This window comes from Notothenia rossii, assembly GCF_949606895.1.
Source record: "Notothenia rossii genome assembly, chromosome: 5".
Taxonomy (NCBI): domain Eukaryota; kingdom Metazoa; phylum Chordata; class Actinopteri; order Perciformes; family Nototheniidae; genus Notothenia; species Notothenia rossii.
The window spans coordinates 37,766,790-37,788,969 of record NC_136903.1 but is presented as its reverse complement, the minus strand read 5'-3'; the positions used below and the strand labels follow the sequence as shown (position 1 = coordinate 37,788,969).

At 40.5% G+C, this 22,180-nt stretch overlaps 1 protein-coding gene across 1 annotated transcript in view; it reads right to left on the bottom strand.

Moving 5' to 3' along the window:
- Positions 1–21,337, bottom strand: part of LOC307041946 (uncharacterized protein) — a 44,885-nt gene extending 23,548 nt beyond the window's left edge. The window contains exon 1 of the mRNA XM_079685561.1: positions 21,096–21,337. Within this exon, the coding sequence (XP_079541687.1) occupies positions 21,096–21,300 (205 nt within the window). The 5' untranslated portion in view covers positions 21,301–21,337. The remainder of the gene's footprint in view (positions 1–21,095) is intronic.
- Between the last annotated feature and the right edge of the window lie 843 nt (positions 21,338–22,180).

Below are 22,180 nucleotides of genomic sequence, written 5' to 3'. Positions count from 1 at the left end.
TATCGTGTTTTATGGCGAGGGATAATGGCATATGATGAGACCTGAGATTTGGCACTTGGTAGAGCTGTTGAGGAATGGACCGGTGATATACAACCAAAGTTTGGTGGACGATCGTCAGTTGGAGTTATGACATCATCGTGTTCCATGGCGAGGGATCTCCTAGCATCGAGCGAACGTGAAAATGGGCGCCGCATAACGACTACACCGTGCGCTAAAAAATTATGATTTTTCAGCCTCCATGTCTTGAGACGCTACCCTCCGAATTTGGAGTCGATAGGATCAAATTCCTAGGAGAAGATCTCTGAAGTAAGGAGGGCGAGATTTTTAAAAACATTTTTCTATTCATGTTTTGATCAATTCGTAAATATGTATAATTCAACCAACTTTCAGCTCCAGAAACCATATTTCTGTAAATATAAATTTATCATAATCCATTGAAGAAGAAGGGGGGCGTGGCTCCTCCCACTAGATCAGGTGAGCTGCTCACCAAAGGGGGCGTGACCCAGGGTTTAAAATGAGAGGGAAATGTTTGGTTTGGTTGTCGGGGTGAGGCTGCAGGTGAGTTGCTATTTGGATGTTTTCTCATGGAGAGGTGAAATAATGACTGTCCATCCCTGCAACAAGTGTACCCTCTGAACGAGTGTTTAGTACAGCCGGTGACAGCAAAGCTTGCTTCATCCTGATCATATTGATCAACTAATATTCCTGAAGAAAAACCTGCAAGCTAGACATATGAGTTAAATCACTCAGTGAGGTGTTATGTCAGTGAGAGTGGTTTTTATTTGTACAGCAGCCTGTGTGTTCGCAAAAAGGCGGGGCTTAGATATAAATGCTCATAACTCATCAACAATGTATAAAAAAAAAAAACATGTTGGTGGTAAGGTTCAATCTGCATTGGGGAATAGGCACAAAAAGTAATTTTCTTTTTGGACTACAGGGGGCGCCAAAAACATGACAAATGTATAACTCAAGAACTGATGGACGAAATACATTTTGAATTTTTTAGACATACTCTGGGGGTGAGTATGAACTTATATTTAAAGTGTCGCAACGAATGACAAATGTGGGCGTGGCCTGTACTTTTTTTTTATGAGAATGTGCTAAAATATGCTTCGGAGCGCAAAACTTGGGACACACGTCAAAGCCCACGACCTTTTCGAGAATATAAAAAACCAACTTATTTTTGTGTTAAAACAGCTCAGTAGCACCCCCTATTGTGTGGTAGTCACATATCGTTTCTCAGAACTTCACGAATTTAGGCACAGACATTCCTCATGGAATTGCGGACATATTACTCATTTGTAATATGTCGGCCATTTTGAAAAATGTGCGTTTTTCATGCATTTTAAGCACATTCTTGCGAACTCCTCCTAGGGGAATGATCGGAAAAATTCCAATCCAGGACAAGTTCAGCCCCTATCCAATATGATGCTAAATTGCGGAATACATTTTTGATAAATCCATCGTGGAGGTCGTAAGCTAACAGCGAATACACAATTTTTGACAATTTACGCAAATTGCTCCAAACTACTCGCATATAGTTTTTCCGATATTCACGAAACCAGGGTTCGAGTTATGTGGGAGCCAATGGGAGCTGAGCTGCCCTAAGGAGGGGTCTGAGCTCCCACGGACGCAGTGAAATCATACATCTGTGGGGGTCGCTAATTCATTACCAACAACCATTATTTTAATCACAAATTATTAGGGATGTAACGATAGCAAAAACTCACGGTACGACAATATCGCGATAACAAGTCCACGGTACGGTATTTATCGCGATATTGAATAATAAAGGGAAGAAGAAAAAAATCATAAAATATTTTTTTTCAATAAAACATTTTTTTACTCGGAAAATGTTTCTTTATTACATAATAAATCTGATTTTTACAGCCTTTTTGTAGGATAGCAGTATTTTAAAGTGTCAAAAACAAAGTGACAGTAACAGACTGGAACAAGAAAACCAGTGTTTTTGTACCTACTGGTCCTACCAAACAAAGTAAGCATTTTCTTTATGCCACTGCATCTCACAAATAAACAAGGACATTTAATAATCAGACCCTGCAATAAAATAAATCAAGTTTCACTTTAGTTTTTCAAGTAACTCAACTCAAACTCACTAGTCACTCACTCAGCATCATCAGACAGGTTTTTAGGAATATGAGAATGTCCACATTTCCAGGTATTTATAAGCTGGGGTGTTTGGGCATTTACAATATCCCCTGCTCTGGAAACAACTCTCTCGCTTGGTACTGATGTTGCTGGGACACCAGTGGTCGCGTTAACCGAATATTTTATTTAACAATGACAGAAAAATCTGAAAGCAGTCTGTCATTTTGACAGATTAGAACAAACTCGGAACAGCGCCAACGTTTCCCCGCAGCGAGGCTCTGGTGTTATGCCGTGTTATGCATGCCCTCCAAAAGGAAATGATATAGTTCCCAAACCGTACTTTACCGTACAGATCAATACATGTCTGGGAGGTTTTGCTTCAGGCTGTGCGCGTCCCGCGAGGTGCATGCACACACGGCATAACACCGCCCCCCCCCCCCCCCCCCACCGTTGACAGTTCACGAGCATGCTCTATCGTGATATGTTCAGACCCGACGGGTAATAAGGGATTTTGACGGATATTTTACGATCCTGTCTGTCAAAATGACGGACAGCGAAAAAGTCTAACGCCAGGCTTATTGACATGGCGAGATATAAATATATGGTTGGTACTTGTCAATGTCTCTAGGTGTGTAAATGTAGCCCTGTAAATACTAGGGGTGCACCGAATGGGAAATTCTTGGCCGAAACCGATACCGAAAATAGGAAACAGGTGGCCGAAAACCGAATGCCGAAAGGCCGAAAATGATTAATAGAAATATTTATAATGTATACATTTTTTACCAATGTTGTTCAGCTACCTGATTATGGAAAAAGACATGATTATGGCAAAACTTAACTTAAATAGTAATCACTATTATGGGTCCATAAAACATTTATTCAGCACTTTTGAATGCATCCAGTACATTAATTCCAAGTCAAGTGCATTTTCTTTTCTCTGTAGGATAACTACAACAAAGTGCATTCAGAACAAAGCCAAGGTGCTTTAAAACTGCATAAACATCTAGGCCAGTAGGCCTACAACAACATAGTGTAAATAAAAACTGTAACAGCCAGGCCTTCAACAACAACAAATGCACCTATAAGTGCATGCATACAAATGTGCAAACTGGATAAATCCACATGAATGTAACAATTTACAAATGAAATTACAATTGAATTTCAAGAATCTGTAAATAAGGCTGTCTGTCCTCATAAGCAAAGTAGTAAACATTGTATAAAGATACATAAAGTGAAAACTGGATACAAAATCCACAATCAATTACAAATTAAATTACAATTTCAAGAATCTGCAAATAAGGTTGTCTGTCCTCATGAGCAATGTAAACAACATTGTATCATTTAGATACCGAAAGTACAATATATTGAACACTGTGCTGCTGTCATTTCCCCCTAATGATAACCTGAGATGGTGAATTATAACTCACAATGAAAATTGTTCAGGAAAGTGGGTATAGAGTAGACATGTAGAACTAGATAAGCTTATGATAAGCCAGCCTTGTCTACTTATTAAGGAAAAGTGGGAGGTTCTTTTTAATGAACAGTAGCGTCTCTGCTTTATCAGCCATAAGTCTGTTCCTCTTCTCATCAAGCACATGAGAGGCAGCGCTGAACAGTCTCTCGCTGTCAGTGCTTGTGATTTGATCTTACTCCGCATATTTGTCCGGGTGTTTTGATTTCAAGTGGTGGAGTAATCCCGAAGTGGTGAAAGTCTTTGCAGTTACACCCCCTCGAGAAATGTCAGCTGAACACGTTTTGCAAATTGTAATCCGCGCCTCTTTCTCTGATATTTTTAAATAACTCCAAGCGCCAGACATGTTGGCTGTGAGCCAGCTGCGAGCATGGTCGCGCGCTGTGCTTGTCGCCGCGTTTTGATTACGTCATCACAACAACACGTTAGCTTACCAACGTAACCCTGTCCCCTGACATTCGGTGATATTTTTTCGGTGCTAAAACCCTTTCGGCCGAAAGCCGAAAGGGCCTTTTTAACCATTTTCGGCCGATAATTTTCGGCGGCCGAATATTCGGTGCATCCCTAGTAAATACGATGTCCTTTTGTGTTATCTGTTGTTTTATTTTCATGTTGTAACCTACTTGCTGCCATGTTGGACAGGTCTCTCTTGAAAAAGAGATCGATGATCTCAATGGGACCACCTGGTTAAATAAAGGTTTAAAAAAAAAAAAGTGTTTAAAAAAAATATATATTTTTTTAAAATTATTATTTTTTAAAAATCGCGGTAGATTTTGTCAGTCTCACGACGGTATTGGGAAGTTTATTTACCGCGATACCGCGATATTCGGTATATCGTTACATCCCTACAAATTATGCATTTTTCAATGTAATGAGTATTATTTATGCTAATGAGGTGAATAGGCTAAAAGAAAAACATGTTTTCCAAAAGAACTGCGCATCTCTTGAATGACAATATGCTGCGCTGCACCTCCAATCCAAAATCGACTCCGGTGAATACATTTTTGTACCCTCGGTTATAGCTCCTCCAGAGAGACTCCTCTCTTCTCTAAATCAGTGTATCCTTGGTTACGGCACCTCCAGACAGCCTCCTCGATAATCGATCCTCAACGAGCCTTTAGAGAAATCTGTTTTCCTTCGAGATGGCGTGCCAACATCCGTTTCCGGGTCGCTGCCGGAGGACCTGTGACGCAAAAATTAGAAAAATGACAAACGGCTAATTTCCAAGGACTCGCGCGCGTCTGCTTGACGCCGGGACGACCGGCTGCCCTCCCAGACAGGCAAAAGGACGCGAGGGCCCGCTCATCACTGCGCACACTTCTGTAACTGCAGTTTTAATATTAATATTATTTGTATTACTGTAAATTACCTTGAATATGTCTAACTATATTTAAAAGGAGTTACCTTTTAGAAAAGTGATTATATTTGCATGACAATATTTTTCTATGGTAAAGTTTTTGTTTTGCACACTGATAGTAAGAAGAACGGGACTCTTATTTTGAAGGAACTTTTACCGGAAGTCAATGGACAACGGAGCAGTGTAAACACACATGTATAATGACGGATAGATAACGAATAAATTAACATACTAAATAGTTGCATTCGGTTTTTAGCACATGGCTGATAAGGGCATAAGCTCTTACGTTGGTAATGATTGTATAAATGCAAGGATGTGCAATAAACAGATACCATCAGTCTGACCATCATTCAGCCGGGGACGCTACAATTATATTGGTATCATATTGAAGCCAAATCCATCGATCAAGCCAGTGTGGCTGAAACTTTCTCTCCCTCTTCTTTTCATACTCCCTGTCACTCTCCTTTTTAAAAGGTCCCATGTCATGGCCATTTCTACTGATCATAATTCCATTGTTGAGGTCTACTAAAATAGATTTACATTGTGCAATTTTCCAAACTCACATTGGTTTCTCGTACAGCATCTCTGTATAGTATGTGTATTCACTCTCTGTCCTAAGCGGCTTGTTGGAGCTCCTGCCGCCCCCTCCCTGTGAGCCCAGTGGCCGTCTGCGAGCCAGCAAGACACAGCGAAACCCAGCCCAAAACCAGCCTGAGCACACACACCTGCAGCCTGACTGGGAGTTTGTGTGTGTGCTCACACACAGCCTCGCCGCGTCCCGCTGTCTCAGTCGGAGAAATCGTAGTACCCCTCACTGCAGTGCCCAGTACCACAGGCCCCTCCTTCTCAACCTCAAGATCGCCCCTCCTTCTCAACCTTTGAGCACGTGACGGGACGCCCCTCCTTCTCAACCTTTGAGACACGTGACGGGACGCCCCTCCTTCTCAACCTTTGAGGCACGTGACGTCCCGACTCCCGTTTTGTGTACAACATACATATTATATCTTATATTATTAATATATATATAATTCTGATGTCTGTGGTTATTTAAACATTCCCTGATAACCGTTATGTCAGCGTCAATAAATGAGTGTTAATCCCAGTGTGTTTAGTGTGCAACATCACATCTCATTTCACCTTCAATTCACGGTTTTCAAAACGTTAGCCACATGCTAATGCTAACCGGAAATGAAGAATTTTCAGAATAAAATTGTTAAGTTAATAGTTAGTGTGAACTTCCGTTTTTTTCAGAATAAAACTGCTTTATATTAAAACCCTTTATTTAATTTAAATTACGTCATATCAACATTGATTTTAATTTCTTACAGTAGGAGAGGTTTTGGGGTTTAGGTTTGGGAGGGAGGAAAGAAGATTAGGTAAAAAGGTAGGGAGTGGTTAGGGTTAGGATGGGGGGAAGGGAAGGGTTAGATTGAAGGGAGGGAAGATAACTGCTACCCCGGAAACAGGATGCAATGCGTCATCAGTGAAGCTCGTCACGTGCCTCAAAGGTTGAGAAGGAGGGGCCGTCCCGTCACGTGTCTCAAAGGTTGAGAAGGAGGGGCGATCTTGAGGTTGAGAAGGAGGGGCGTGTGGTACTGCGCACTGCAGTGAGGGGCTTCTCGAGAAATCGGCAGAGCTGCAGCTGAGATTGATTGAGTGTGTGTGTAACGTAACGGCTCCGTGGACGTAACGTCACTATACCCAAATAGAAAATATGGGTACGGGTAATAACCAGAAAAGCATGACATGGGACCTTTAACTCCTCCGGTGACATTCTTTTATTTTAAGATTGTTTTTTGCCGGCAATTGGCCGGTTACCGCTGGTATTAAAAACATTTTGGTGAATGGTTAGGTGGCGCTAAAGTTTGAAGTGAACGAGCGCGCTCCCGCTCATTGGACACTGCTCGCGCTGCGCTCCGCAGCAAAAACAGCTGTTTGTTTTTCCTCCAACAACGACAACCGCCTCACGAAACGCTATGTTGTGGCATTAATAAATGAAACTTTAGCAAAATTGCTCGTCAAAATACCAATAGCACACGACAATTTTTTGGCCCGACAAGTGGAAAGTACGTTATGCTGGCCCGGGGTGTCTAAATGCTTCCGGGCCAGCGGGCCATTTATAATGTCGAGCCCTGCATTGTAATTCACCATAAGCAATTGTTGACTGTAACGTCTATGCCAACTAACAGTAATTTGTAATGTATTTTACCATACTTCAACGGCCAAGTTCTGGCAACCACAGCAGCCCAAATGTTAACGTAAATGTCAAGTTTTCTTTTTACAGTGTACTTCTGTACATTTATTTTCAGTTTGCTTCAAGAAGTGGCTTCAACAGACATAAATGCAGGCCAGATTGGGAAAGGCTGGACGCTACACAACGGGAAACATTATGAACATGAACAAGGAAAAACAGAAAACACTTTCTTTGTTGCCTTTTTCTTATCATACATAGTGTTACTGTTTTTGTTACGATTTAAATATTGAATTATATGTATTACTTCTTTTTTTTTTTAAATAAAATGCACCTGTTTTAGATAATATATTGATTTTGATGTGTAGGTTGATTTGCAGGACGACGCTGAAGTTGGCTTCCGATTCAGAGCTTCCGATTCGCCAGTTAAGGGCAAAGTTAAGGGAAATGTAATTGACAGCGCTGAGCGTACAATCCTCCGTGTTTGTACCTCTTAAATCGCTGCATAGTCGATTTATTTGGACTGGATTATCCCAGAGTCTAAACATTCTTCATAACACAGTTTGAGATTTGAAACCTTTATTCTATTTGTGAAAATACAAAAAAGGGAGATGTCAGTGCTTTTTTCGCATCTAGACCACATTAGACGAGGTCCTGATCTAAAACCCTAAAAAAATCTAAAAATGTTTGATTTTTGTGACCAGTTAGACTCGTAAAGGCCATTGTTTCCCTTTATTATGCTATACTCTGCTATGACAAGTGCAACTACAGAAGTGGATTGGAGTCTATCAGAGCCTGTCACAGTTCCAGATCATACCAGTGTAAAGCTATATTTACATTAGTAATCAGTTTTTCTATGTCAAAAAAAGTATAAACAGCATGCAACAATATCAAAACTTGCTAAACATGCTCATGTCTTTATTATATTTGTGTTGCAAAGGTCATGCCACAGTCTGACAAGCATAACTTGTTTAAGAATTCAAAATGCAGCCCCCACTTCAATCAATAAAGCATTCCAGATATATATCATGTGCAGTGCTCATTAGTAGCCATCATCCCATGAAGTTTAAATATACTGGGACCACAGCAAGGCAGCGTTACACTGGTGAGTACACATGTGAAAAGATTTCAGTAGCCTTTTGCTTCATTTACATTATTTTAGTGGTTTGAGTAAGAGTACTTTTTAGAAATTCTAACAATGTATTTTTGAAAATGTATGAAACTAAAAAAAGTCTCCATACCTGTTAAATAACAAACTAACTTTCTACAAATAAATTCATGATGTTTTGTAAGATAGACTATATACATGTTCTCAAGCCACTGTGGCCTCAGGATGCTTCCGACACAACATTCAATAGCTTTAGCCACTAGCAACCTAGTTAATACATCAGGACCTGGTCTTATGTGGTCTAGATGCGAAAAAAGCACTGAAATCTCCCTTTTTTAAATGTTCACAAATAGAATTAAGGTTTCACAAATCTAAAACTGTGTTATAAAGAATGTTTAGCCTCTCTGGGATAACCCAATCCAGATTTGATAAGTCTAGGTATAGTGGTTATTAGGGGTGCACCGAATGGGAAATTCTTGGCCGAAACCGATACCGAAAATAGGAAACAGTTGGCCGAAAACCGAATGCCCGAAAACGATTAATAGAAATATATATATATATATATATATATATATATATATAATGTATACATTTTTTACCAATGTTGTTCAGCTACCTGATTATGTAAAAAGACATAATTATGGCAAAACTTAACTTAAATAATAATCACTATTATGGGTTCATAGAACATTTATTCAGCACTTTTGAAGGCATAAAGTACATTAATTCCAAGTCAAGTGCATTTTCTTTTCTCTGTACGATAACTACAACAAAGTGCATTCAGAACAAAGCCAAGGTGCTTTAAAACTGCATAAACATCTAGGCCAGTAGGCCCACAACAAAATAGTGTAAATAAAGACTGTAACAGCCAGGCCTTCAACAACAACAAATGCACCTATAAGTTTGGTAACCTAACGTGTTGTTGTGATGGCGTAATCAAAACGCGGCGACAAGCACGGCGCGCGACCATGCCCGCGGCCGAAAGCCGAAAGGGCCTTTTTAACCATTTTCGGCCGATAATTTTTGGTGGCCGAATATTCGGCGCACGGCCTGGTCTTATGTGGTCTAGATGCGAAAAAATCAGCAAAATCTTCCTTTTTTGTATTTTCACAAATAGAATAAAGGTTTCAAAATTCAAAAACTGTGTTATAAAGAATGTTGAACTTCTCTGGGATAGTCCAGTCCAAATAAATCGGCTATGCAGCGATTTAAGAGGTACAAACACGGAGGATTGTATGCTCAGCGCTGTAAATTAAATGTCCCTTAACTTTCCCCTTAACTGCCGAATCGGAAGCTCTGAATCAGTGTTTCCCATGCATTGATTTAATTGTGGCGGGCCGCCACAAATAAATATCGTCCGCCACAAATGGATCTCATAAAAAAAAAAAAGTATTATTATTAATTTGGTATTGCTATTTATTAAATCAAAAATAATGTTATGAACACTATACAATGTCTTTATTTTGTACCAGAATACATGACACAATTAATCTTTATAATATATGTATGTTCTCTGGTTTAAATAATCATAAACAATTCTGGTCACCTGGAATCCTGGTAAGCTTCCAGCATGGTATATTTAATGCTATTATTAAACATAAACTGGTGATAGATGGATGCTGGTGACCTGGTCTATGCTGTTTGTTTAGCTGGCCAGGATGGTTGGTTTAGAGAAGTTTTGACAACGCTGAAGTTGGCTTCCGATTCAGAGCATCCGATTCGGCAGTTAAGGGGAAAGTTAAGGGACATTTAATTTACAGCGCTGAGCGAACAATCCTCCGTGTTTGAACCTCTTAAATCGCTGCATAGCCGATTTATTTGGACTGGATTATCCCAGAGAGTCTAAAGATTATTTATAACCCAGTTTGAGATTTGTGAAACCTTTATTCTATTTGTGAAAATACGAAAAAGGGAGATTTTTGTGCTTTTTTCACATGTAGACCACATTAGACCAGGTCCTGATCTAAAACCACTATACCTAGACTCATCAAATCTGGACTGGATTATCCCAGAGGGTCTAAAGATTATTTATAACACAGTTTCAGATTTGTAAAACCTTTATTATATTTGTGAAAATACAAACAAGGGAGATTTCAGTGCTTTTTTCGCATCTAGACCACATTAGACCAGGTCCTGATCTAAAACCACTAGACCTAAACTCATTAAATCTGGACTGGATTATCCCAGAGAGTCCAAAGATTCTTTATAACACAGTTTCAGATTTGTGAAACCTTTATCCTATTTGTGAGAATACGAAAAGGGAGATTTTGATGCTTTTTTAAAATCTAGACCACATTAGACCAGGTCCTGATCTAAAACCACTAGACCTAGACTCACCAAATCTGGACTTGATTATCCCAGAGGGTCTAAAGATTCTTTATAACACCGTTTCAGATTTGTGAAACCTTTATTCTATTTGTGAAAATACAAACAAGGGAGATTTCAGTGCTTCTTTTGCATCCTGACCACATTAGACCAGGTCCTGATCTAAAACCACTAGACCTAGACTCATCAAATCTGGACTGGATTATCCCAGAGAGTCTAAAGATTCTTTATAAAACCGTTTCAGATTTGTGAAACCTTTATTCTATTTGTGAAAATACAAACAAGGGAGATTTTGCAGCTTTTTTTTTTAAATCTAGACCACATTACACCAGGTCCTGATCTAAAACCACTATATCTAGACTCATCAAATCTGGACTGGATTATCCCAGAGGGTCTAAAGATTCTTTATAACACCGTTTTAGATTTGTGAAACCTTTATTCTATTTGTGAAAATACAAAAAAGGGAGATTTCAGTGCTTTTTTTACATGTAGACCACATTAGACCAGGGGCCGTATTCACAAAGGATCTTAGGGCTAAAAGTAGCTCCTAACTGGCGAATTTAGGAGAAACTCCTAAACATAATGGGCGTGTCAGTCTTAAATTTAGGACTCCTTATTTTATTCACTAAGAGCAATTCACAGTGTTTTAGGCCTAAAAGTAGCACCTAAGTTTAGGAGAGCTTAAAAGTCCTCGAGAGGACTCCTAACTCAGTAAGACCTATTCACAAAGAATCTGAAATTGGCTGCGAGACAAAAAGTTTTGGAGACAATGGAAGACTGTGAATTGATCAAGAGATATAGGCTAAATCGTGAGGGTATCAAACTTGTTGTGGAATTAGTGCGGGATGCAATAACATCCCCGACTAACAGGAATAACCCGATTAGTCCGGAAATAAAATGTTTGGCAACACTACGATATTTAGCAACAGGGAAAATGCAACTTTGCAATGCCGACGATTTAGGAATATCGCAACCATCAGTCAGCCATGCCATAAACCAAACCATCAACGCGCTCTCTAGACCACATATCATCCAACAGTTTATCCGGTTTCCTTTGGACAATCAACAACTACACAGGATCAAAGCCAACTTCATGGCAATTGCAGGTATGCCCGGTGTGGTCGGTGCTATTGACGGGACGCACATAAAAATAATTGCGCCATCAAAAGATGAGGACGTGTTTGTCAATAGAAAGAAAGTACATTCCATCAACACGCAGATTGTTTTCATTCATCATGATAGGGGGACTTGAACGGCGGTATGGGCTGTTATTGAAAGTGTTTAAGTGCTGGAAATATGCTCATTGGATAATAGTTTGCAGGTGCTTTTAATTGCCTCCTTGATTTAATGCAATTTACGTATTTTTATTGTTTGCTCTCACTCTTTAACGTGCATATACAACGTCATTATCGTGGTCTGCCCAAACTTGTCATCATGCGTGTATTCTGCTAACTGCACTGTCCATAACTATTTGATAGGAATACATTTCTAGCCTAGGCTATTTCCCTATTTTTCTGTGATTTAGTGGGCTCGTTTGTGGGATGTTGCGGATGAGTTTCACCGAGACCGTCTGCTCTGAACAACCAATCACCGTACTGACCGCTTCAAAACTCATGCACGAGAATCGACGTAATCCATAGCAACGGTGCGTCACTCTTAGTTCACTCTTAGTGATTTATCCTTAGTATGAGTAGGTCTCAGCGGCTTTGTGAATAACTTTTAAGAAAATACTCCTACGTAAAATGTTTTAGCGCGAGTTAGGAGCACTTCTAGTGGTAAGATAAAATGCTTTGTGAATACGGCCCCAGGTCTTGATCTGAAACCACTAGACCTAGACTCATCAAATCTGGACTGGATTATCCCAGAGAGTCCAAAGATTCTTTATAACACAGTTTCAGATTTGTGAAACCTTTATTCTATTTGTGAGAATACAAAAAGGGAGATTTTGATGCTTTTTTTTAAATCTAGACCACATTAGACCAGGTCCTGATCTAAGACCACTAGACCTAGACTCACCAAATCTGGATTGGATTATCCCAGAGGGTCTAAAGATTCTTTATAACACCGTTTCAGATTTGTGAAACCTTTATTATATTTGTGAAAATACAAACAAGGGAGATTTCAATGCTTTTTTCGCATCCTGACCACATTAGACCAGGTCCTGATCTAAAACCACTAGACCTAGACTCATCAAATCTGGACTGGATTATCCCGGAGAGTCTAAAGATTCTTTATAAAACCGTTTCAGATTTGTGAAACCTTTATTATATTTGTGAAAATACAAACAAGGGAGATTTTGCAGCTTTTTTCAAATCTAGACCACATTACACCAGGTCCTGATCTAAAACCACTATACCTAGACTCATCAAATCTGGACTGGATTATCCCAGAGGGTCTAAAGATTCTTTATAACACAGTTTCAGATTTGTGAAACCTTTATTCTATTTGTGAAAATACAAAAAAGGGAGATTTTGATGCTTTTTTTTATCTAGAACACATTAGACCAGGTCCTGATCTAAAACCACTATACCTAGACTCACCAAATCTGGACTGGATTGTCCCAGAGGGTCTAAAGATTCTTTATAACACCGTTTCAGATTTGTGAAACCTTTATTCTATTTGTGAAAATACAAACAAGGGAGATTTCAGTGCTTTTTTCGCATCCTGACCACATTAGACCAGGTCCTGGTCTAAAACCAGTAGACCTAGACTCATCAAATCTGGACTGGATTATCCCAGAGAGTCTAAAAATTCTTTATAACACAGTTTCAGATTTGTGAAACCTTTATTCTATTTGTGAAAATACAAAAAGGGAGATTTTGATGCTTTTTTTTTTAAATCTAGACCACATTAGACCAGGTCCTTATCTAAAACCACTAGACCTAGACTCACCAAATCTGGACTGGATTATCCCAGAGGGTCTAAAGATTCTTTATAACACCATTTTAGATTTGTGAAACCTTTATTCTATTTGTGAAAATACAAAAAAAGGGAGATTTCAGTGCTTTTTTTACATGTAGACCACATTAGACCAGGTCTTGATCTGAACCCACTAGAACTAGACTCATCAAATCTGGACTGGATTATCCCAGAGAGTCTAAAGATTCTTTATAACACAGTTTCAGATTTGTGAAACCTTTACTCTATTTGTGAAAATACAAACAAGGGAGGTTTTGCAGCTTTTTTTAAATTCAGACCACATTAGACCAGGTCCTGATCTAAAACCACGATACCTTCAACCTCCAGACAGGGAAGATAGACAAACTAACATCTTTGTTAACCACCTTTGCTTTTTCACTGTCTCCATCCCCACCAACTCATAACGCTGGCAATGTCCTTGATCTCATATTCTCAAGGAACTGCACTACTTCTAACCTCTTTGTAAACCCGCTCCACACATCCGATCACTTCTTCATTTCATTCTCTCTACCCCTTTCCAAACATAACAAACTAATCTCTTCTCATCCTACACCTGTCCGCCATAACCTCTGTTCCCTCTCCCCCTCTACCTTTGCCTCATCTTTGCTCTCAGCCCTCCCTTCCTCTGACTCGTTCCAACTCTTTCCTCCAAACTCTGCTGCAGAAACTCTCCTCTCTACTCTCTCATCCTCTCTGGACTCTCTCTGTCCTCTCACATCTCGGCAGGCTCATTAGTCCCCTCCTGCTCCCTGGCTAAATGACGCACTGCTTGCTAAAAGAACCATCCTTCGGGCAGCAGAGCGGAAATGGTGGAAATCCAAACACCATGACGACCTCCTAACCTATCAGGCTCTCCTCTCCTCTTTCTCTGCTTCGATCTCTCAGGCAAAAAGCACTTTCTTTCAAGATAAGATCCAATCTTCCTATTCCAATCCCCCAAAAACTATTTTCTATCTTCTCCACCCTCTTAAAACCCCCCAAAAAACCCTTCCCGCTCCTCCCTTCTGTCAAGCGACTTTGTTAACCACTTTGAAAAAAAGGTTGATGATATTCGCTTTTCTTTTTCTGACTCACCTTCACTCACCAGACCCTCCCTTCACCCACACACTGACCTCCTTCTCCTCTCTCTCTCTCCAAGTGAGGTTCTTACCCTCATTACCTCTGCCCGTCCTACTACCTGTCATCTGGACCCAATCCCCTCAAACCTCCTTCAGACTATCTCTCCTGATATTCTACCGTTTCTCACCCATTTCATCAACACTTCTCTAACTTCTGGTCACTTTCCAAACAGTCTCAAGGAGGCAAGAGTAAACCCTAGAGATGTCCCGATCCGATCACGTGATCGGGGCTGATCACGTGATTTTCAAAAGATCGGAATCGGGAGGAAAAAAATCGGGGATCAGGATTTTTTTTATATACTTTTTTTTACATTTTGTATTCAATGCTACAAAACAAAAATGACCATGTTCAAGTCTTAAAGTCATCCTGAGGCCTTAGTTTTGGTTTCAAATTACAGAACATCATGTATGTGTTGCTTCTTTGGGGCTTGTTTTCATAGACCTGGTTGCTTATTTCTCTCAAATCTGTCAACAGAGTGGGCAGGGCGCGGTGTCCAATTGTAGCAGTAAGCTAACGAGTACTGAAAGCTTTATTTTGTTTTGATCCAATGCTGCACAACTGAACTGATCCAATGCTGCTGTGAAAGAAAGGAGCTATATCCATGTTGGATAGAATATCCAATTTAAATAAGAAAAAATAACCTTAAGGGACAACTTGAATGCTTTTTTTTCTCTTAATGCATTGCATAAAGATCGGATCGGGAAAAATCGGTTTCGGCAAATTGTCAAAATCAAATGATCGGAATCGGATCGGGAGCAAAAAAAGGTGATCGGGACATCCCTAGTAAACCCTCTTCTAAAGAAACCCACTCTCAACCCGTCCGATGTTAGAAACTACAGGCCTGTCTCTCTCCTCCCGTTCCTGTCTAAAACACTTGAACGCGCTGTCTTTAAACAACTCTCCTGTTATCTCCATCAGAACAACCTTCTGGATCCGCACCAGTGTGGTTTCAAGGCAGGTCACTCAACAGTAACTGCCCTCCTTGCAGTCACTGAGGAACTGCACATGGCTAAAGCAGCCTCCCTCTCCTCTGTCATCATCCTTCTGGACCTGTCTGCTGCATTCAATACGGTGAATCATCAGATCCTCCTTCGCACTCTCCAAGAACTTGGAGTTTCAGGCTGTGCACTTTCCCTCCTCACCTCATACCTCAAAGACCGCACCTACAGGGTTACTTGGATAGGGTCCGAGTCCGACCCTTGTCAATTAACTACAGGGGTCCCTCAGGGCTCTGTTCTTGGTCCCCTCCTCTTCTCCTTGTACACAAACTCGCTCGGATCAGTCATTAGCCCGCATGGTTTTTCATACCACTGCTACGCTGACAACACCCAACTAATTCTGTCCTTTCCCCGCTCAGAGACCCAGGTTGTCGCACGCATCTCTGCTTGTCTAGCAGACATCTCTCAGTGGATGTCTGCTCACCACCTCAAGCTCAACCTTGACAAGACTGAACTGCTTTTCCTTCCGGGAAAAGATCGTCCCACTCTTGACCTAACAATCAACATCGCCACCTCTGTTGTTTCCCCCGACTCAGACTGCAAGGAATCTGGGTGTGACCCTAGATAACAAACTGTCCTTCACTGCAAACATCTCTGCCACAACCCGCTGCTGCAGATACACTCTTTACAAGATCAGGAAGATACGTCCCCAGCTGACCCAGAAAGCGACGCAGGTTCTGGTCCAGGCTCTCGTCATCTCACGCCTAGACTACTGCAACTCCCTCCTGGCTGGTCTGCCTGCATGTGCCATCCGACCTCTGCAGCTCATCCAGAATGCAGCTGCTCGTCTGGTCTTCCACCTTCCTAAATTCTCCCACACCACGCCGCTCCTCCGCTCCCTTCACTGGCTTCCAGTAACTGCTAGAATCCACTTCAAGACAATGGTACTTGCGTACCATGCTGCGAATGGATCTGGCCCTTCCTACATCCAGGACATGGTTAAACCGTACACCCCAGCATGTGCACGCCGCTCTGCATCAGCCAAAGAGCTCGCTGCACCCGCACTGCGAGGGGGACCCAAGTTCCCATCAGCAAAAACACGTGGATTTGCTATCCCTGCTCCAAAATGGTGGAATGAGCTCCCCATTGAAATCAGGACAGCAGATAGCTTACACATCTTCCGGCGCAGACTGAAAACTCATCTCTTTAGACTCCACTTCGAGCGATAGAATTACTAACAAAGCACTTATATACTAATAAAGGACTGGCTTATCTAAAGCCAGTTGAGTAGTACTTGAAATGTTTTAGCTCTATGAAACCTGATGTACTTATATGATTCTGTTTTCTTCAAGGTTGTATCTTCCGGGTCGAATGTATTTATTGTAAGTCGCTTTGGATAAAAGTGTCAGCTAAATGTAATGTAATGTCTCCTTTTTATTGCGAGATGCAGGGTGTACAGGAGGTTGTCCACTGTGCAAGTGTTGTCATTGACACAGTTTGCTGTCCAATTGTTCCCTCTCCTCCCCAATGTGGACAGCATCCCTTTTGCTTTTCCCTTGCATCTGTTTCAGACAGTTTATACTTTTTTCTCTGAGCAGTTGGAGTAGGGTGGCTGAAGTACTTCGACTTTCTTTTCTGCGTTTTACTTCGCTTCTTCCATGTCTCCTCTTGTGACAGAGGAAATGTCTCTGGTCCCTCAGATTGTCTTTTGTCTTCAGCGTATGTTTTTGAAGGATGCACCTGTTTTTTCATTATTGCAACGCCCTTGAGTCTTCCAACCACAAACTCTTGCTGTAGCTGGAGAAAGTCTCCTGCTCTTCTGCGCAATTTTGATGAAAGGATCACTTTTTGTTGTTGTGCGGAACCAGTTCTCTACAACAGCATTACTGTCACAGGTTTTGCCAAGATCTTTAAGCATCAGACCTGTCCAAAGAGGCACAGTACCAGTGTAATGGAGAATTATTTCCACAAGTGTCTCACAATAATGAGGATTTGGCTGGCATGCTCCGTTTGCGTCATCCTCCTTCCCTGCTTCCTCCTGTGCTTGTGTGACCACCTCTTTGATAGGAGCAAAGAAAGGGGATGATTTTGTGAGCGATCTGTGCAGGTCTTCAAAATCAGAAGGTGTGTGGTCTTAATCTTCATTTTTGAAATTGATATTTTCTGACTTCTGTGGTATGGGCTCCTGCAGTGCTGAGAGATGTTTCTTGCACCCATTAGTTTCAGTCTTTGATGAAAAAACATGTACCATACACCTTGAAATTGACAATACCTGGCCAAATACAGTAGCATTTTGAAGGAGGGCAAAACAGTACAAAAAAAATAGTTTTGTCTCCTTTCTGCACTGAACCATGGACAACTTCATAATGATCAACTTCAGCATGTGAGCAGCACAGAAGTGTATTACTGTCAGCTGCACTGACCGCTGCCCTTGGAATTAAGATAAGGTTTTAAGGTATAATAAGGTATAAGGTATAAGGTTTTATAGAATAAAGGTTTCACAAATCTGAAACTATGTTATAAAGAATGTTTAGACTCTCTGGGATAATCCAGTCCAGATTTGATGAGTGTAGATCTAGTGGTTTTAGATCAGGACCTGGTCTAATGTGGTCTAGATTTTTAAAAAAGCTGCAAAATCTCCCTTGTTTGTATTTTCACAAATACAGGGTATGCAGGAATCCTGAAGTCAAATTTAATACCTTTTGAGACCTTTTTTAAGACCCTTTCCATACATTTTAAGACCTCATCGCAACTTTGAGTTCTAACCGGTTACATTGACAACACACTTTACCTCACATTTACTATATTGATTGTAAGATAGCAAAACTAAACAGAGTGCAGATAGACTACTGAAGCCTCCTTTCCACATGAACTTCAACCTCTCTGTGAAGGTCAGGTTTAATGCAGTATGCTGCTTTTTTGCTTCTGTAGACTCTGTGCTCTTTCATTCCAGTAAAACTCCTCAGAAACCATTAGAAACCAGTATTTGACCAATAAACAAAACAATTGAAAAAACTTTGAACTATGCGATGTTAAACTTTGGTGAGCTTCAGCGGGGTAATGCCATATAGGAGCTCCCTCTCAAATACCCAGGGGTTAAATTGGGCTGGGGCTGTCCGGGGCTAAGCCCTGGCACATAGGACGATGCTCTGACGTCATCACCCTCACACATTTGTCATATGTTTACAAAAAAAGGATATATATGTTATGACTTTTCTCGTTCTTAATATAGACTATATTTAGGGTCGATATGTGTTGACTTTACTTTAAAATAGCAGATCACTGTGCTACCGGATATAGTTTGGCTTAGACCCCGGCTCCACGTAGACGCATACGGTAAAACGCATACGCAAGCGCAAAAAAGGCTTCCGTTCACACGCATTCGATTCATTAACGTGTCCGTTCACACTAGACCGCTGGAAATGCTGGAAACGATGTAGTACATATGCCAGGCTTGTAAGTGGCGCTGCTGCTGCCCGAAATACACCAAAAGCAGCGAAGAAGACCCCGGAGCATGGTTGCCATGGTTGCCCTTCTGTTTATTCTCCGCGGTGGACGGCGTGTTCTCCTGCTGTATATCTCTCCGGTAGTCCACAGCAGATCAAAAACATCCACCTCACCGCCTCTTCCATGGAACGAGGGGACCGTGCGGCAGAGTTTCCGTAAAAGAAATGTTCCACCGGTCAACATGTCCTTTAAAGTTTAAATCTTCCGTACAAAATTAGAAAAGTGCCGGTCAGAGGTCTTCTTTGTTATTTATTGAGCTTTAAAACAAATTGATAACGACTCTGTTCTCTGTATAATAATATAATAATATTTAATAAACGGTGCCTGCCTCTCTTTTCCTCCCCCTCTTCTGACAACCCAGCAGCAGCAGGAGACGCGGGGAGAGGGAGGCGGGCTATTTAATCGTTATCAGAAAACGATCATATACTAGGGCTTACACACGGAGCCGTTGGAGCCCCAGCGCGTTGCGTATGCCGGTCTACCCACCTTGGGACCTGTTACCGTAGTCGTTTAGTATTAAAAGTTGATTTATCAACTTTTAATACTTTTTAAGACCCCGCGGACACCCTGAAATAGAATAAAGGTTTCACAAGTCTAAAACTGTGTTATAAAGAATCTTTAGACCCTCTGGGATAATCCATTCCACATTTGATGAGTCTAGGGGTAGTGGTTTTAGATCAGGACCTGGTCTAATGTGGTCTAGATTAAAAGAAAGCATCAAAATCTCCCTTTTTGTATTTTCACAAATAGAATTAAGGTTTCACAAATCTAAAACTGTGTTATAAAGAATCTTTAGACCCCCTGGGATAATCCAGTCCAAATTTGATGAGTCTAGGTATAGTGGTTTCAGATCAGGACCTGGTCTAATGTGGTCAACATGTAAAAAAAAGCACTGAAATCTCCCTTGTTTGTATTTTCACAAATAGAATAAAGGTTTCACAAATCTGAAACTGTGTTATACAGAATCTTTAGACCCTCTGGGATAATCCAGTCCAGATTTGATGAGTCTAGGTATAGTGGTTTTAGATCAGGACCTGGTCTAATGTGGTCTAGATTTAAAAAAAGCTGCAAAATCTCCCTTGTTAGTATTTTCACAAATAGAATTAAGGTTTCACAAATCTAAAACTGTGTTATAAAGAATCTTTAGACCCTCTGGGATAATCCAGTCCAGATTTGATGAGTCTAGGTCTAGTGGTTTTAGATCAGGACCTGGTCTAATGTGGTCAGGATGCGAAAAAAGCTGCAAAATCTCCCTTGTTTGTATTTTCACAAATAGAATAAAGGTTTCACAAATCTGAAACTGTGTTATAAAGAATCTTTAGACCCCCTGGGATAATCCAGTCCAGATTTGATGAGTCTAGGTATAGTGGTTTTAGATCAGGACCTGGTCTAATGTGGTCTACATGTAAAAAAAAGCACTGAAATCCCCCTTTTTTGTATTTTCACAAATAGAATAAAGGTTTCACAAATCTGAAACTGTGTTATAAAGAATCTTTAGACTCTCTGGGATAATCCAGTCCAGATTTGATGAGTCTAGGTCAAGTGGTTTTAGATCAGGACCTGGTCTAATGTGGTCAGGATGCGAAAAAAGCACTGAAATCTCCCTTGTTTGTATTTTCACAAATAGAATAAAGGTTTCACAAATCTGAAACGGTGTTATAAATAATCTTTAGACTCTCTGGGATAATCCAGTCCAAATAAATCGGCTATGCAGCGATTTAAGAGGTTCAAACACGGAGGATTGTTCGCTCAGCGCTGTAAATTAAATGTCCCTTAACTTTCCCCTTAACTGCCGAATCGGATGCTCTGAATCGGAAGCCAACTTCAGCGTCGTGAAGTTTTGGACACTTTAGGTGGCCAGGATCGCTGGTTTAGCTGGTAGCTGGTTTAGCTGGCACCAGCCATCCTGGCTAGCTAAAGTGTCCAAAACCTCTCTAAACCAGCCAACCCATCTACTAGCTGGTCAACTTAGATGGTCTAATCTGTTTTTTTCAGCAGGGTAATGGCACAGGAATAGAACAAACAGTAGTTTACGAAGTTTAGTTTCTGACCTGCTCTGTGTAAACGGACTTCCGGCTTCAGAACAGCGTCCAGAAGTTTCCGATGCCGCTCGTTCTCCTCTTTAGAACGACAGAGTTGTTCTTCATATTCAGCCACGGTTCTCTCAAACAGCCCGAATATCTCTAAAGCCGCCGCAGTGAGACGCTCGCTCACCACCTCTCTCAACATGTCTACTTTAGACATACTTTCAATCATACACTGTTTAAAATAGGGTTGTAACTCCGTTTCTTCTTCTTCTTCTTCTTCTCTTTTCTATTTTAATGGCGGGTCGCAAACAGCTTTTAGTTGCATACCGCCACCTACTGTACATGAGTGTGTATCATCATGTCATTCCATCACTCAACTCATGGACGTCTATATCCATAAACTAAACAAAAATAAAATAAATAAAACAAAACAAAAATCCATGATCTATTCTATCCTAATGTTAGATTATTTTACCTACCCCAGTTTCACTCAGAAAGGTAAACAGTGCCTTTCTGGTAGCTCTTACTCCTTCTGTTCCCAGAATACCAACCACATTGCACTCCCTCTCTGTCTCTATAACTTTATCCTTTAGTTTTTCTCTTTCAGTTTTATAGATTTCACAATGTAATAAGACATTTTCTTTAACTCCACAGTTCCCACACTTGTCACTGTTACTTTTCCCCATGACATACAGAGTACTATGCAATGCTCTGTGATCCAGTCTGAGTCTAGCTATCATGATTTCCTCCCTTCTGTTTCTTTCTTTATAAATATTAATTGTGATTGTCTTTTGTACTGTATGATACTCTTTGCCTTTCTGGTCTTTCTCTCAGATCTCCATCCCTTTTAGTATTTTCTTAACCCTTAGATGCACGAGTGACTGGACCCTACACTTTTCTCTCTCTCCATAAGTGGGTCAAAAAGGACCCGTATTAGAATAATTATATTTGTATGCCATTTTTGTCATTTTGGTTCAGAAAAATCACTTGTATACTATTTAGTATTACATCTTTGGTTCACACTACACATATTTTATATTAAATGTTTCACTATTTTTTATTTTAGACATTTTTTTTACATTTTGAAAAAAAAACGTAATTCCATAGAA